At 51.0% G+C, this 15,043-nt stretch overlaps 9 protein-coding genes across 9 annotated transcripts; 3 read left to right on the top strand and 6 right to left on the bottom strand.

Moving 5' to 3' along the window:
* Nucleotides 1-22: 22 nt before the first annotated feature.
* On the bottom strand, nucleotides 23-1,598 carry N7525_000994 (allantoinase alX; the record flags this gene model as incomplete). Its single annotated transcript, XM_002558374.2, has 2 exons — nucleotides 23-1,045; nucleotides 1,104-1,598. The coding sequence occupies 2 exons, from the start codon at nucleotides 1,596-1,598 to the stop codon at nucleotides 23-25; spliced, it is 1,518 nt and encodes a 505-aa protein (XP_002558420.1).
* A 1,587-nt stretch (nucleotides 1,599-3,185) lies between these two features.
* On the bottom strand, nucleotides 3,186-4,817 carry N7525_000993 (uncharacterized protein; the record flags this gene model as incomplete). Its single annotated transcript, XM_002558375.1, has 4 exons — nucleotides 3,186-3,874; nucleotides 3,940-4,488; nucleotides 4,565-4,680; nucleotides 4,750-4,817. 4 exons carry the CDS (start codon nucleotides 4,815-4,817, stop codon nucleotides 3,186-3,188), a joined length of 1,422 nt encoding a protein of 473 aa, XP_002558421.1.
* Nucleotides 4,818-4,892: 75 nt separating this feature from the next.
* Nucleotides 4,893-5,117, top strand: N7525_000992 (uncharacterized protein; the record flags this gene model as incomplete). Its single annotated transcript, XM_061211724.1, has 1 exon — nucleotides 4,893-5,117. One exon carries the CDS (start codon nucleotides 4,893-4,895, stop codon nucleotides 5,115-5,117), a length of 225 nt encoding a protein of 74 aa, XP_061070950.1.
* A 430-nt stretch (nucleotides 5,118-5,547) lies between these two features.
* On the bottom strand, nucleotides 5,548-6,091 carry N7525_000991 (mitochondrial 37S ribosomal protein uS14m; the record flags this gene model as incomplete). The annotated part of the gene is made up of 3 exons (XM_002558376.1): nucleotides 5,548-5,610; nucleotides 5,691-5,862; nucleotides 5,973-6,091. 3 exons carry the CDS (start codon nucleotides 6,089-6,091, stop codon nucleotides 5,548-5,550), a joined length of 354 nt encoding a protein of 117 aa, XP_002558422.1.
* A 611-nt stretch (nucleotides 6,092-6,702) lies between these two features.
* On the bottom strand, nucleotides 6,703-7,333 carry N7525_000990 (F1F0 ATP synthase subunit i). The gene is made up of 4 exons (XM_061211723.1): nucleotides 7,226-7,333; nucleotides 7,117-7,146; nucleotides 6,945-6,995; nucleotides 6,703-6,817 (listed from the first exon to the last, which is right to left on the bottom strand). Exons 1-4 carry the CDS (start codon nucleotides 7,260-7,262, stop codon nucleotides 6,753-6,755), a joined length of 183 nt encoding a protein of 60 aa, XP_061070949.1. The 5' UTR covers nucleotides 7,263-7,333; the 3' UTR covers nucleotides 6,703-6,752.
* A 147-nt stretch (nucleotides 7,334-7,480) lies between these two features.
* Nucleotides 7,481-8,092, top strand: N7525_000989 (DASH complex subunit SPC19; the record flags this gene model as incomplete). Its single annotated transcript, XM_002558377.1, has 2 exons — nucleotides 7,481-7,612; nucleotides 7,685-8,092. 2 exons carry the CDS (start codon nucleotides 7,481-7,483, stop codon nucleotides 8,090-8,092), a joined length of 540 nt encoding a protein of 179 aa, XP_002558423.1.
* Nucleotides 8,093-8,717: 625 nt separating this feature from the next.
* N7525_000988 (tRNA methyltransferase RSM22) lies at nucleotides 8,718-11,225 on the bottom strand (the record flags this gene model as incomplete). Its single annotated transcript, XM_002558378.1, has 1 exon — nucleotides 8,718-11,225. The coding sequence occupies one exon, from the start codon at nucleotides 11,223-11,225 to the stop codon at nucleotides 8,718-8,720; it is 2,508 nt and encodes an 835-aa protein (XP_002558424.1).
* A 431-nt stretch (nucleotides 11,226-11,656) lies between these two features.
* N7525_000987 (uncharacterized protein) lies at nucleotides 11,657-12,840 on the bottom strand (the record flags this gene model as incomplete). Its single annotated transcript, XM_002558379.1, has 4 exons — nucleotides 11,657-12,037; nucleotides 12,098-12,403; nucleotides 12,466-12,651; nucleotides 12,775-12,840. The coding sequence occupies 4 exons, from the start codon at nucleotides 12,838-12,840 to the stop codon at nucleotides 11,657-11,659; spliced, it is 939 nt and encodes a 312-aa protein (XP_002558425.1).
* Nucleotides 12,841-13,424: 584 nt separating this feature from the next.
* On the top strand, nucleotides 13,425-14,357 carry N7525_000986 (SUR7/PalI family protein; the record flags this gene model as incomplete). Its single annotated transcript, XM_002558380.2, has 4 exons — nucleotides 13,425-13,437; nucleotides 13,495-13,789; nucleotides 13,849-14,031; nucleotides 14,096-14,357. 4 exons carry the CDS (start codon nucleotides 13,425-13,427, stop codon nucleotides 14,355-14,357), a joined length of 753 nt encoding a protein of 250 aa, XP_002558426.2.
* Between the last annotated feature and the right edge of the window lie 686 nt (nucleotides 14,358-15,043).

Genomic DNA, 15,043 nt, shown 5'->3' with positions numbered 1-15,043 from the left:
GAAGAAGAGAGTGGGACATATCTCAAACCCGTTTCTCAAGGAGCAGCTTGCCTTGCGGCGATTGGCTATCAAAGCCCTGGTCACGGCTGAAGATGCGCTCACCACGCAACCAGGTCTCACGGACCATGCCGCGCAGAGTACGGCCCTGGTAGGGGGAGCACTTGTTGCGGAAGAGCATGGTGCTCGGCTCGACGGTCCATTCGGCAGAGTCGTCGAAAACACAAATATCAGCATCAAAGCCGACAACCAGATCGCCCTTGTGCGACTGTAGGCCAACCTGGGCAGCAGTGTTGGTGCAGCAGAGACGGACAACGTCCTGGAGGGCGTTCTTGGTGTTCTCGTCTTCTGGTGAGGAGGTCAGACCCTTACGGCGGCTGAGATCTGTCCAGAAGATGGGCAGGCCTAGGCCGACAGAAGAAATGCCGCCCCAGGCAGAGAAGAAGTTGCCACTCTCCTCGTCCTTGCCGCCGGTGCAGTGGCCGGGGACATGGGCTGGGAGCATCTTCAGGTCTGGTGTGCAGGGGGAGTGGTCGGAGACGACGGTCTTGATGACGCCGTCTTCAGTGTGCTTCTCCAGCTCTTCCCACAGACCATCTTGGTTCAGCTTTGAGCGGATAGGTGGGCAGCACTTGTGGCGGGTGTCGCCGTCGCGAACTTCCTCAGCTGCCAGGGACAGATAGTGGAAGCAGGTTTCGGCTGTGATCTTGACGCCGTTGGCGCGGGCTTCCTGCAACAAGGGGATAGCTTCCATTGCAGAGAGGTGAACGATGTGCAAGGGGAGATTGGGAGCAAGATGAGCCAAAGAAAGAATACTTTCGATGGCACAGGTCTCGAATGAAGAAGGTCTCGAGGCCAGGAAAGTAGCATACGCCTCAAGCGGGCCAACTGGATCGGCAGGTGCATCAGATGTCTGAACATCGTCGCCCACGGATGCGGTAATAGGAGGCTCCATCTCCGCGTGGAACATGAGAGTGGTTGGCTCATCGGCCAACTCGGCCATGACCTTCTTAATATCCTCTTTGTCGACAGCGGGGAATTCATCAACCTATTACAAAAGATAAATACTGATTAGGGAACTCAGGAGGCTGATATCAGTCACTTACACCACTGTCAATTAGGAAACCCTTGAAGCCGCGGACACCCTCCTGGACAAGAGCCTTGAGCTCGCCGGCATTGCCGGGGATGATACCGCCATAGAAACCGACATCAACCCAGCACTTGCCTTGGGCAGCCTGGATCTTCTCTTTCAAGCCGTTCACGGTGGTGGTGGGCGGGATGGCATTGAGAGGCATATCAATCACAGTGGTCACACCACCAAAGGCAGCGGCTTGAGTGCCTGTATAGAAGCCTTCCCATTCCGTGCGGCCAGGCTCGTTCAGGTGAACGTGCGCGTCAACCAGGCCGGGCAGCAGAACATGAGGCGAGTAGTCGGTGTAGGGAGTATCTGCAGGGAACTCCGATGCTGGAATCACGGAATCAAAGACGGCGGTGATCTTACCGGTTGTCCGTGAGATCACCACAGTGGCAGAGGTCAAACGGCCGGAGATAACGGCGCGGGATGAAGCCACCACGGCAATGGAGGGGAGGTTAGGCGCCATGACTCTTATGTCGTTTGGATTGAAGACTCGGATATAACCAAAAGACGAAGTATAAGAAAGCTGTGCAGATAAGACGAAGAAGATAAGAGGGGCAAAAACCCAAGATAAGGGGATTGGGGCAGATATAAATACGCCACTCTCTCCCCAAGGGAAAAAAAAGAGTCTGGGCCCACCTTGGGGTAAATGAGATTTCACTTTTTCTTTTTCTTTTTTTTTTTTTTTTCAGCAAAGGGAATCTCCAGGAATCTCCAGAGAATATCCACAGGCCCACTGCCGAGCCATTATTCCAGAGCCCGACGGTGCTGCGAATACTCGGCCAAGTGGCGCAGACAAAGTCATGCAAAGTGCAGAATGGCCTTCACCCTTGCCGTAATGGGTAAGAATTTGGAGACAATCTTTGTTTTCTCTCTGCATCCTCTGCAATCTTCGCATTCTCTGCATTCTCATTCTCTGGGGATACTACATCTGTAGCATGGGTATAGCAGATCCGAAAGGCAAAAGAGCGTCGGGCACCTCCGAAGTGAAAACCGCGGGCAATTCCCGCTTATCAATGGCCCGCTTTCCAAGGTTATCAGGGCACATTACTCGATCGAAACTGTCGTCTCACCTGGCCATCTTCGGGTATCTTTCTTTTTACTCGATCGAAACTGCTTCCGGGGGGCAAATACTGTCGGAGAAGAGAATTTTGCGTGAACGTGGCCCTGTTTTTGCCGAGGGGCTTCCATTGAGTTCATTGTTCTATATCCCGGAGAATGTTGGAGAAAATGTTGGAGAGAATAAGAGAACAGGAGAATAGGAGAAGAGAATGGGCTTGGCGTGGGTACCCCTTCCCCTTTGTCTTATTTGCCCCAGAGTTCCAGGGTTTCGTCCAAGACTCTTTTCTTATGCCTGAACTTGCATCACTGGTGATCAGCAGTGTGATCAACCTAACTAGATGCTTAATGCGACGGTCCGTTGTTAGTTGAAGGGGAACTTTGTACAGCTAAATCTAGATATTTAATCTGATATACTGTATGTATGCCGGTCAACGTTGTGATGTCGGGTGCCTTCGTGATACCCCCAAGATACCTACATGTACTACACAAAGCACACATATACCTACTGTCGCATACGGCGAAATTAGGGGGGAGAATTAGTAAAAAAGGTCTCATTCATTCGCTATCCCAGCAGATGCCCGCCGTTTCCTCCTTTTTTTGGGTTTTTTTTGTTTTTCTGGTCAAGTAAATCAATCTCAAGGGAGGAAACAACACGCATCTGCCAGGAGAAACCTCAAAAGCGATGGCAAAGCCCGAGCATGAAAGCAATCAATTTTTTTTTTTTTTTTAAAAAAAGAAAAATCAACCGGCGTGAACACCGGGAAACACAAAACCCAACCCCCAGCACTGCTTCACAAGGAAGCAGGCTCACCCTTCTTCTTCCTCCCGGATGTCTTGCAGGTCACTGAGCTCGTATGGCCCAGTCCTGCCAACGTTTACCTCGTCAGAGTAAATCGGACTTTCCGGGACAGAAAAAGCGTCAGCATAAAAGTCAGGAAGAACATTAGGGATGCTACTGACAGAAGAAAGAACACTAGGGATGCGAAGAGCATCAGGAGAAGTGTGGGGAGAAGAGCCCGCGAGTACGTCGGTCCGTGGCAAGAGCGTCAGGCTCGGCAGGAAGGACGTGGGGAAACATGTCAGGAAGAGAGTCACGAAGAGCGTCAAACGCATCATCGTTTACAGGGTAGACCACCGAACCCTCACTGCCATTGTCGCTGTCATCTTCGACGGGATACAAATTTTCGTTGAAGAAGGTATACATGTCATCGTCGAACGTGACACCGGACACGCAGCCTTCAATTTGGTCCTTGGTCTTCATGCTCTGCACTTCAACCTTGCCGCCAGGGATTTGAACAATCCTGTTGTGGATCAGTGATGCGAGTTCAGCTTCCAGGTTGGGATCGTGCTCTCCAGGGGCCACCTCAAACGTCTCTATCGCCATTGGAGAGTAATGCATCATGTTCATCCATGACAAGATGTGTCCCACACCGCGAGTGACCATGCACGACGACTTTGCGCCTTCGCCAGAGGAGTACATATTGTAGGCGTACGGGAAGTGAAGATCGGGAACAAGTGTGCCAATCGGCTTGTCACAGACGATCCAGCCACGGCAGCGGTATTTCATGAACCAGGCAAACGACTCCGGAAACTCCAGGTCATCATCCTTGATGCCCATGTTGAGAATCATCTCAGGGTTGATCATCGTGAGGGAGGAGATATGGGGACGCCAGAAACTCCCTAGGGGCCATGTCAGTAAGCTCAGTAAGGCAATCCCCACCTGTCTTATTCAGTCAGATACTCACATTTCTTTCTCAGGTATGCCATAGCAGCAGTGCCACCCTCAGACAGGCCAACGATATCGATTCTGGCACCAACTCGGAAGCCGTGGCGCAACAAGACTCGCTCGAAGATGTTCTTGACATGCTCATCGATGGAGCGGTTGCCGATCACATCGTTACGGCCACTCAGTGGACGTTCGCGGACCGCGGCAGAGGCGCGGTGTTGAGCACGATAACTTTCAGCGGTCATTGGGGACCCACCTGCATTGTGCCAGACGTCCTGGCCGGGGTTCGCAAGGATGAGAGCATTGGGCGAATGTTTAGCATTTTCACCAAGCAGACCTTTTGCAAAGCCTATGATCGAACCGAAAGCAAGGCCGTCGTCGCAAGCGTCACGGTAGGAGAAGATGCCCAGGTCTTCGATAATCTCACCAACGAAAACAACAACTCGAGGCGCAGTGTCAATGTTGCCTGACACCATGATAGGAACCTGGTTCTCGCTGCCCTGGGGAATTTTCATGAAATGCATGCCCATTCCCACGAGCCGGTCAATGATGATGCCATGAATCGCCTCTGTGAAGTCGTTAGTGCCAAACGGTTTCATCGAGACCGTAGCCTACGTTCGAAAGGGATCTGAGGGTTAACTGACTATGAAGGGTCTCAATGTGGACCTTGTTAATGCGGTCACTTCGGTTGACCTTGTAACGAGGGCCCTGGTCCGGGGCGGCGACACACCGGATCTTGTCATCTTTGGTGATGACGAACCTGTGTCATTCAGTGGACTGTTAGAACCCAAGGCTGCGATATCATATTGAAAGCTATGGAAAAACCTACCCAAGCTCCAGCAGCTCCTCGGGGAGGACGACGTCGTCGGGAAGGAGATCTTCTTCCATGCCATTCATTTTGGCGAAGCTTCAAATCAATGCGTGACGTTGATTTGAGAAGAAAGTCAAAGAGACAAGAGGGAGGAATGAGTGATGGGTAAGTTGAAGAAGAAGAAGAAGAAGAAGAAGAAGAAGAAGAAGGAAATGAAGAGGAAAGGAAGAGGGATGTCACAAGAGCAGATCCGGAAGGGGCCGCTGTCTTCCAACCCGCTTTACGACGGGGCAACAAGTCAGATGGGCAAGAGTCAACGACGTGATTATGGCATCGAGAAGCTGCCCAGGTGCTCATTTGCTCAGCGACCGATGATGCGATTGTGAAAAGGCTACGCCGAAGAATCTTCCCACTGATGCTGATACTGAGGATCTATGATTGGAAAAGGAGATATACAGTTACCAGAAGTCAGTTATATACCAAATCAGCCGGGCTGATCTGCAATTGACGATCATGGTTGAAGCAAACAACCCAATTGAGATGATCTCGGCGCTACCAACAAAGAATGCCTGATCTCACGACATTAGCAAACGACGTCAGGCCCAAAGCAGTGCCTGGACTTGTCAGCAAGTCAACGCCGCCAAGCCGAGAGCGGCGGAGTTTGATCGCAGGAACTAAAACAACAAAGAAAGGTTTTATTTCTCGACAAATGAGAATTGCATACTGTACATGCTTCCACCCAATGGAAGGAAAGAAAACGCCATTGTGCAAACAATTCAACCAGAGGGCTCCATATATTACAGAGCACCGATACAATCACCAACTGGCCTTCTTCACTCCGGGAAGTTCGCCAGCGAGGGCCTGCATACGGAATTGGTACTACAGAAGAAAGGATGTTAGCGAAATGATATCAGAACCCCGGGGCAAGATGTGGCCATTGGCTGGCGTTTTCCACGTACTCTGTTGATTCTGAAGTCCCGGAAGACAGAGCGAGCAGTGCCTGATGCCACACAACGGTTCTTGATCTGCGTGGGGCGAGTGTAGGCGTGCATCTGTGACAATTGGAGTTGAGCCTGCGCGCGCACTCGGCCGGGGAGAGAGGTGTTGCGGATCATGTAGCGGAGTGCTTGTCTACGAGGAAAGATAGTATCAGCATTTGTGTCCCAATTCCCAGCAAGTCTTCCCAGCTCGGGATATCCTTGGTCGAGCTAAAGCATCTGGGATAAGGACAGGGTTCGTACCGTTCGGGCTCAGTCTGCTCGAAGGCCATGCGCTTGTTGTTGTCCCGAATCAAGCGGGTATTGACAAATCCAGAGAGATCCAGCTTCTTGGGCCGGAAAAGCCCTGCCATTTTGGTCATTTTGGCGTGTTTAATTGGGGAGTATTGCGGAGTTGAGGTCGGAAAACGACTGTGCTTCTGCCAGGCGGAGTTGGCGAAAACTGGAGTCCCGATCGGGTTTAGCGCGTTTAATGCAAGATTTCACGCCGGGCGGCATCAAAGGCCTACGATACTGTTAGTACTTTGATAGAAAGTAACTGCAGTTACAATCAGAATTCAATGAGTATTGAAAATAAGGGCTAATTTTGACTTATTGCACGGTCGCATAGAAGTTGAAAATTAGCCCTAAGTGAAATAGCGTATCAATGAGCCGATTTGAAGTATAACAGTCTACAAACCCGAAAGCTTTCATGATACAACAAGCTGCGGAATATTCGGATTAAGTTAATTTCCTTGCTCTAACCGATGGGATATCATCCAGCAGAATGAAAGCTACAAGAGGAAAAAGCGCCTTGCTCAGAATGGTACTGGTACAGTTTGTGAATTGATCCAAGTCACCCCAATCGAGGTGGGTATACTCTATATGCTTGGACACGGGCAAACTGCCCGCAGAGTAATCACAAAAAGTGCAAGCCGGCCATTGATGGCCTTGGCTATCTCCGTCCACCCACACATCGCGACGGGTCGTCCCGCTCTTCAACAAACAAATGGGATCTCAAAATGCATTCATTGTCGACCCAATTTAGTGGTCAGCCTTGCCAGCGGGCTTAGCGTTGGGGTTGCGGGGGTCGCTCTTGAACTGGGCGGCTGTACGGATATGAAGGTCAGTTGATTATGCTCGAATATGCTCATCGTAGTATCGTTTTGTGGACAGTGTCGCATGTGACCCCAAAATCGTCGATGATTTATGTGTAGTTGCGCGGAATGGACTCACTGTTGGACAGAGCGTTCTGGAGAGAGTTGACGCCGTAGAGCACAATGATGCCTGGAGAGAATCGTCAGAGTAATGTTCCATCAACGACCACTCCTAGGGTGCAGTATTCCAAATTGACAATCCATTCGTTCTAGATTGTCGGGGCATTTTGGAATCTATAGGGTATGCGTACCGGCAGCGAAGAAGGGAGTCATAGGCTTGGCTGTAAATGAACATATGCGTCAGTCGTTGGTCCTCATATCGCTTTCCCACAAGTTGTAATCGAGGTCAAAAACACGTACCCATAGCGCCGGGGAACTTCTTTCCGAGGAGAGACATAGTGACAGGTGAATCGAATGCGGAGGGAATTCGGCGTTCGGGAAGATGGTGAGGCAGGAGGACGGAAGAGGAGAAGTGAGGTTTGGGAGGTTTGCCCGGTCCCGAGCCCACGCCGCCTTAAAGGCGGTGTCATGCCGCTTTTACCGCCCGATCTATCCCGAGTATTGTAAACAATCATCTCCAAGGCAAGCTTCAAATCAAGCTTTAAATTACACATTATGGCAGCTTCATTATCATCCTCAGTTACCTCACTACAGTCCTCTCTCCAGATTCTGGACAACTCTATATCCACCCTCGATGCGGGCGTGAGCGATTTTCCTCGTCTATGTAAAGTCCTCCAGACAACGCGAGTATGTTCTTCCGATGTTTCATTCCTGGAAAGAAACGAATGGCCACGAGTCTAACTGTTTATCTTACTATAGCACTTTGAGCTCCTCCCTGAGCCTACATTGCACGAAGCGCAGCAATCCCTCCTTGACGAAATCACCCCAAGCATCGCTCACCTCCTCACACTATCATCAAACCACGTCGAAAAGCTCGCGCGCCGTGAGCAAGGCCTCAAGGCGAAATGCGAACTGCAAGAAGGTCGACTGTCCTCCACCCCGGAGAACCGGTCATCAGCGACCCGCAGCCAACCTCAACGCAGCTCACTGCGGGGTCACATGGCGGGGTCCGGCTCTGCCTCGTCGGGTAGTGCAGCAGCAATCAAGGCAGCGGAGCTGAGGAGACTCATGCAGAAGAAAGAACGGCTCAAGTTTGCAGTCGATCGATTGGAGTTACAAAGTACGCAGAAACAAAGACAGTTGCGAAAGAGCATGGCTGCGCAGTGAATGTGGCAGTGTCACTTTGCGAGATAAGAATATCCGCTATTATGAAAGGCGACTAGCTTGTCAGGAGCATCTAGGTCCAAGGTGACTTTATCTGATTTCTATCCACATTCTTTGGTGTGCCTGCTTCGCCAACCCTGGCTAGAAAAGAACCAAGCCTGAAGCTAGCGACTGTCTTTCCCAGAACGTCAATGCATCTTACCCCCCATGGATTTTGAAAAGCCCACTGTCAATTGCACGGCTCCAGTCAGTGAAAGGCTTTCGATGACTATTGGCGCTCCATGGGACTGGCACAGTCCCCCTAAATCGTGGCAAGACCATGCTTCATCACGACCGGTTTAGTGGGGTACCCAACGGCCTCCGCCAGGACCATTTTATTGGAGAAAAGGAGGATTGGATAGGGCCAAATGACGCCTCAGATACTGTATGAATCAATCAAATACATATCAAATATTGATTAGAGTGAAGATGCTATATTTTACATCTGAAGAAGTGAGAGAATAATATCCTAGTGTACAAACAAGATCCAGTCCCCAGTCCCAATGCCAAATGCTGCCAGTAGTTAGTAGTATAGTACATGTTTTCGAACCTCCAAATCCACAAAAAAATTGGGCCAAATCGAAGCCACTTATTCATCGACAGAGCGCTTGTTGTAAGCCTGACGAAGCTTCTTTTTATCATTATGCTTCTTCCAACTGGGGATATGCTGGCCCCTTTTTTTGACTGGGACTTCAGGAACATCCGAGTCATGAACTCCGTAGTCTTCATCCTCCTCCTCTTCTTCTCCTTCATTCTCAAAGTCGCCCTCTTCCTCGGCTTCACGCATAGAATCCTTGGTCGCCGCACGGCGAGCCAGACGCTCCTTCTTACCCTCGCCATGCTTATCGCCAAGGTTCAGGTTGCGTGGGACGCGGGTCTTGGCTCCCAGAGCCCACAGGTCTCCCCAACGGGACTTGCGGGCGTCGCGGTAGGCCTGGCGGCTGTAAGAACGCGGGACGGTCCAGCGCTCAATTTTGCCGGCGGGTGTGCAGAGATCAAAGATGACATGACCGCGGCGTTTCATGGGTGGGTAGATGGCACGGGGTAGGGATAGAGCGTGGAAGGCTGGCTTGTTGGGGATATCAGACTCTTCGGGGTCCTCGAATCCTTCGAATGCGGCATCTGTAGCCTCAGGACCTTGGCGAATTGCTTGGTCTTGTCGTATGTCTACACCACGCTGCACGGCGAGGTAGCTGAATTTGAGATCTTCATGGTTGCGGTCTTTCGCTCCCATGATGCGCTGCAGGAATGGAGGGCGAATGTATCGCTGCTCGAAATGGCAGTAGTCCCTACGGCCCTTGGTAGCACCTGAAGAATTGTGCATCGGGCAGGTCGAGTGGTTGGTGCAGGGGGCCACGATCATTCCACGCTCCTTCTCAATGACCTCGCGTTGGTCGGGGTCTTTGAGGAAGTTGTCGTATTCGGTAGAGCCGGGGCTCGCGATATGGCGCTTCAAGAGCATTTCACGAGCACCAGAAATAGCCTCGAAGCCCTTCTGGCGGCCCTTCTCGAGCAGAATGAGAATACCCCCGTTGGGGTTCAAAAGAGACCACAGGTTCTCTACGTGCTGCTTACGCTCATATTCTTCTTCAAGGCCGAGAAGAGAGTGCGGCGCGATGATAATATCGTACTGCTTGCGTTTAGGGGCAGCCCGCGAATCATCAATTGTAGGCTTCTCGCGCACATGGACGTAATCAGGTAGCCGTGGGAGGAAGGTAGTGTTTTCCAGCAGGGCGGCAGCGCGCAGCCGAAGGGAATCGGAGCCAGTTAGCACAGTTGATCTCCCATAGGGTATGGGCGCTCCCGCGGGATGATCGGGAACCATGAGCTCCCATTCTGCGCGGATGATATCTCGCCAGGCTAGGATGCCGGCACCACCACCGTTAGCATCGAGAATGTTTGGCCCACCCTCTTGTCCGATGAGACGGCGGATCCAATCAGCGCCCAGTCGCTTGCGAATCTCAACCATAACACTAAGTGATGATGCGTAGATTCCGGGATACAGGGCTGCTAAGTATGCGTTGGCCTCCATTTCTCCCATTTGACGCTGCGAAGCCTGAAGAGCGACAGGAAGCTGTGGTAATTGGGCACGTGGAGGTGCAGTCGTATCCGAATGGGGCAATCCTGGTCCTCCAAATAGGCGCCGAGCAGTGTCAGAAATGTGCTTGTTGGAAAACTCTGATAAAATGACCGATATGGGACCAGTGACAGTATCCTTGGGCAGATGGATAGTTGTAGGATCAGTTCCGAATTTCCCCTCGAGGGTAAGCGCGTGAATTCTTGGAGCAGAGTCAGGAACTGCCTCGTTCTCGAATTCCTCGAGCATCACCTCGCCGCCCAACTGTTCTGCCACTTCTCTGGTCCGTTGCATAGCAATTGTTTCCCGCTCTTCCGGGGAAGCATCCATATCATAGACGAGAGGAACATCGTCCTCAGCGGCGATGCTTTCATTTAGATCAACTTCCTCCCATCCACCTTGTCCGTCTTCACGGAGCAAGCTCAGATCATCCTCCTCTTCCTCCTCAACCATTGATTCAACTTCCTGCCGAATGATCGGCTCTCCATAGAGGCGGGCGTATATTTGAAGCTCGGCATCGTCCAGCAGACCCTCCGGCAACTCATCCCCAAAGCGTTGTTTGATCATGTGTACCCATGACTCCGCGGTGTGTTCGTCTCGCTGGCCCATTAGGTCGCTGAGCTCGTCTCCTTCACCCTCTTCGCCCATAATCTCCAGCTCTTCAAGTAATTGTACCATTTCCGCTTCATTTTCACCGATTCGATCGATCAGGGTATTGATATCATCCGGTTCGGTGGGTTGGCTGGGTTGAGGCGGCGAATCGGCGGATGCTGGGCCTGACACAAACCTCCGCTGAGGTTGACATTGTGACGCCGCATAGTCGGAAGTATTTCGTCGGTGCACAAGCCTGCTAGACGCGACCAAAGGTGAGGCTTTTTGGACAAGAGTGCGTTTCTGTGTAGGTGTCAAACGGTTGACAGGTCCGCGGAGCTGTCGCGATCCAGAAGGGCGAGCAAGAGTGCGAAATAGTTCGCGCGATTGTGAGCGACTGGCCCCAGATGCTGAAGACCTGGACAGCATTTTCCAGATCTTATTAACAGTCCCTTTCCGAGAGGTAGAGAGAGAAAGAAAAATGGCCCAGCCCAGAAAATTGATGCCAAGACGGCCATGCGCGCCCATCACAAACTGCGGGCCTCTCATTGGCTGGTCCGCCGTTCCCTTCCAAGGTTGTCGGTTTTAGCTCGGTATCAAAAATCTATATCAACCAGGAAGCGTTTTTGTTGGTACTAGGAATATATGCTGACCGTCTTTTTTTTTGTATAGTATGCAACAGGTTGACAAAGTCCTAACCCTAGGCTGCCTTAAGATGGCGGTATAACATGCATGTCGAATGACAGCCCAACAGCCCATTTAATACTTCTGAAGGCCCTAGCTCGAAGCATCGAATCACATTAAGTATTGCAACATGCAGCTGTCCATAGTTCAAATGCATTAGGGTATCAATCAAGCCACTAGATCTCGCTCTCTGTATCTTCATCGCCCATAAGCACCCGCAGCGCAGCAACACAGCGCATCACCTCGTGCTCAAGGGCTGATAGTTTCGCCATGACCGCCATAAGACTAGGGTCCTGGCTCTCTACCCGGACTTTCTCCTTGACACGAACTTCTTCTCCCCGCCATTGAAAAAGGCTACCGGCCTCATCATGGGTCGGCGCCCGCGAGCCGAATATCCGATCTCGTAGAGAGAATCCGGTCAGGGATATATCTGAGGCAAAAGCGGTTGGTGCGTGATGGAGGGCAGTAGATTCTAGAGTCCGAAGAACAAGAACCAGGGCGGAGTCCGTGATAGAGAGATGGAATGAAAGATGCGGCGGAAGTGGAGGGTCAAACATCTGCGCAGTATACATATCAGCAAAATATTACAGGACCTTAGTCAAAGAAATCGAACATACATTTTCGGCAGCGCTGGTATTCCACCACTTGCCTCGCGTCTCATCGCCTTCTCCTTTCAACATTTGCCGTGCCTCGCTGATCGTCTCTAGTAAGAGGTGTAGCTGACTGAAAATAAAGCCTGCATTCAGAGGATCACCTGTCCACGTGCTCACATCCACAATATCCAGGCTCTGAGCCACGAGGTCTCGAACCGACACCAGCTGTCGAAGTACTAGCTCCGGGGCTTCGGGGGATTGGGCTAGGTTCAGTCGGGTGCTAGGGGCACCCCGAGGAGGCGGGAGCGACGCAAGACGAAGTTGAACATCCTAGAGAGTGATCAGTTCAGTTGCATATACATTGATATTCGAGCAAGTTTCGGGATCCATACGCCCTTCACGACCTTGGTGCCGACTCTAGTAACGAAGCCCTTCACATTTTCCGACCGCAGCGAGGACAGCACTAAGGTTGACCCCGGTTCTTGGGGAGCTAGGAGGGCGGCGCATTCTTGGAGACCTTCCTTCAATGAGGCAAGAGAATCCTGCAGCGAATGCAATAGCCATTCTAGCTCTCGGGCCTAAGATAAAGATGTTGGCATTATACTGGACAAGCTCCACTTTCCTTCTCGAATCATAGCTACAGGCAAGCAGGCCTCCATGTGGAGATCGCCTGTTGTAAGGTCCATATATGTTTTACATACCAGCGCAGTGTCCGCCTCACGGTTGATCTGCTCTGCGGGCAGTGGTGGGTATGCCCAGGTCGCCATTACAACGGGGAAGGAGGTTCGCAGTGTGTACCCTCGGTCGGGTCTGGGGATCGGGTTGGGCAGACAAGGTTTTTTTCGGTAAGGCGCAAAACTTGGATAAGACAAGAAACGTTAATAGGTGATGGTCCACGTCACTTTTCTTCCATAGGGCCAATGTTATTGCGAGAGGTGCAACGTCGTTTGGTTTGGGTGTGCTCGTTGACTTCGTCATGGACCACTCAGACTAACCCGATATGGTATAACGCTTAAAGTAGAGTGCAGACTAACTACGAACGGCTAGCCGACCAGGTGCAACTATGACGTTATGATCGTCGATACTCTTAACTTTGTAGAAAAGAAGAAGAGAGGAGGATGATGCTCACTCGTCATTATATCACACTAGTAGTCCCGGATACCCCGGCTGCTCTTACATCCTTATACCAGCTAGCATTTTCCGCTTCAAATTCTGACACCTTCTCCTTCACCTCTCGACACTCTCCTTCAGCAACCCATTCCCTTCAGAGATACGAGACAGACTATCGAGAAGAAAAAAATACTCCCCCTCACTCAAATTCTAGTGTGACCTACAATACGCACCAAACACGATGGGCTTCAGCAGTAAGCCAACCCTGGATCAACAACTCTTGAACACTTTAATCTGATCATTGTCTATAGGAGCAACATTGGGCTTCACAGGCCTGTTTTTCATGGCAGCGTCGATTTTGCTGATCTTCCTCACTCTGTTGGGAGGTGCACGCAACAGCAATCCGCTGAACCAAATCTATTTCCTCCAGGCGGACACGGGAAATATCCCAGGCGCACCGACAACCTCGCGTTGGACATTCTGGAACCTCTGTGGAGTGACCAACGGCAGGAATGATTGCGGAGAGACCCACGTGGATTTCCCATTCGACCCCCCAAGCCACCGTAACTTCGACACGACCGAAAATGTCCCTCAGGAGTTTATCGGGTAGGTTACCGACTGATATATCCTAATGTACCGGATGGCGCTAACCATCCACATTGTAGAACAAATCACTACTTCTTGACGTCGCGGTTCATGTTCCCCTTCCTCATCATTGGGCTGTTCTTCGCCGTCTGCTCTTTCTTCACTGGTATGCTGGCTATCTGCACCCGCATTGCCAGCTACCTCTCCGGTTTCCTGGCCTGGATCGCCCTGACTTTCCAGGTCATCACCACCTGTCTCATGACGTATGTGCAACTGCAATTGGAACTGGGGTTGTCCCGGAAACAAAGTGCTAACTGTATTTCATAGTGCTGTGTTTGTCCAGGGCCGTAACGCCTTCGAAAATAACGGTCAGAACGCATCCCTGGGTGTCAAGGCATTCGCCTTCATGTGGACCGCATCTGTCTGCCAGTTCCTTTCATGCTTGTTGTACTGCCTCGGTGGTGCCGTCGGCCGGAAAGATACTAGCGGTGGATACAGTGGACGCAAGGAGCGCCGCCGTGGTTTCTTCTCATCGCAGCGCTCAAACAGCGTGAGAAGCCAGAAGAAGGAGGCTAACAACTATGCTTAAAATGGATGTACCTCAACCATGAGAATCCCGCTTCCTCATTTCGACAAGAACAAGCCGGAGGACCTGAAAATGTCGACTCGAAATTGTCGATCTCCGGACCAACCCACACACGACTTTTGTCTTCCTGCGTTGATATCCCTTAAGAGTTTACTCTTTCTTCAGGAGGCCGCTTGTTTCACCTTGATCTATCTGAATGACCCGGATGCAGCCGGAAAGATCGAACTACTCACACTCGCTTGATGCTATTACGAAATCCTCACGATCTTTACTCATCTAATAAATCTACAGCCTTCCTGTATAAGGTGGCAATTGAGCATCCTTCGCGCAATACTCTCCCTGCCTTGGGTCCGGTTATGTTTTTAAGGCACGTGAGTCCTTGACAATTTGTTTATGAATCCCATGGTTCAATGATTCTCCGACTTGAAGATCATGCAGGAATTTGTGCTTTCAGCTGCGAATCTATCTAATCTAGTTGTAATATAATTTCTACTACCATTACCTGATCCTTGGAATTTAAATTGTATACAGCCGTATATCTTGGTTTCTCGGGTAAACACGCCTTGGAGCAAGATCGGGATTCTCAACGAAGAGGTCTCGGGGAGCAGGAGAAGCGCAGGTTACGTTGGGGAATGTATAGCGCCTAGCAGAGTGAAGTTGGCTTGAAAAGGGAACCAGTACTGATTTGG

The sequence above is a fragment of the Penicillium rubens genome, assembly GCF_028828025.1.
Source record: "Penicillium rubens strain IBT 27055 chromosome Unknown utg000001l_segment0_segment0, whole genome shotgun sequence".
Taxonomy (NCBI): domain Eukaryota; kingdom Fungi; phylum Ascomycota; class Eurotiomycetes; order Eurotiales; family Aspergillaceae; genus Penicillium; species Penicillium rubens.
This window is presented reverse-complemented; position numbering and strand designations above follow the sequence as displayed.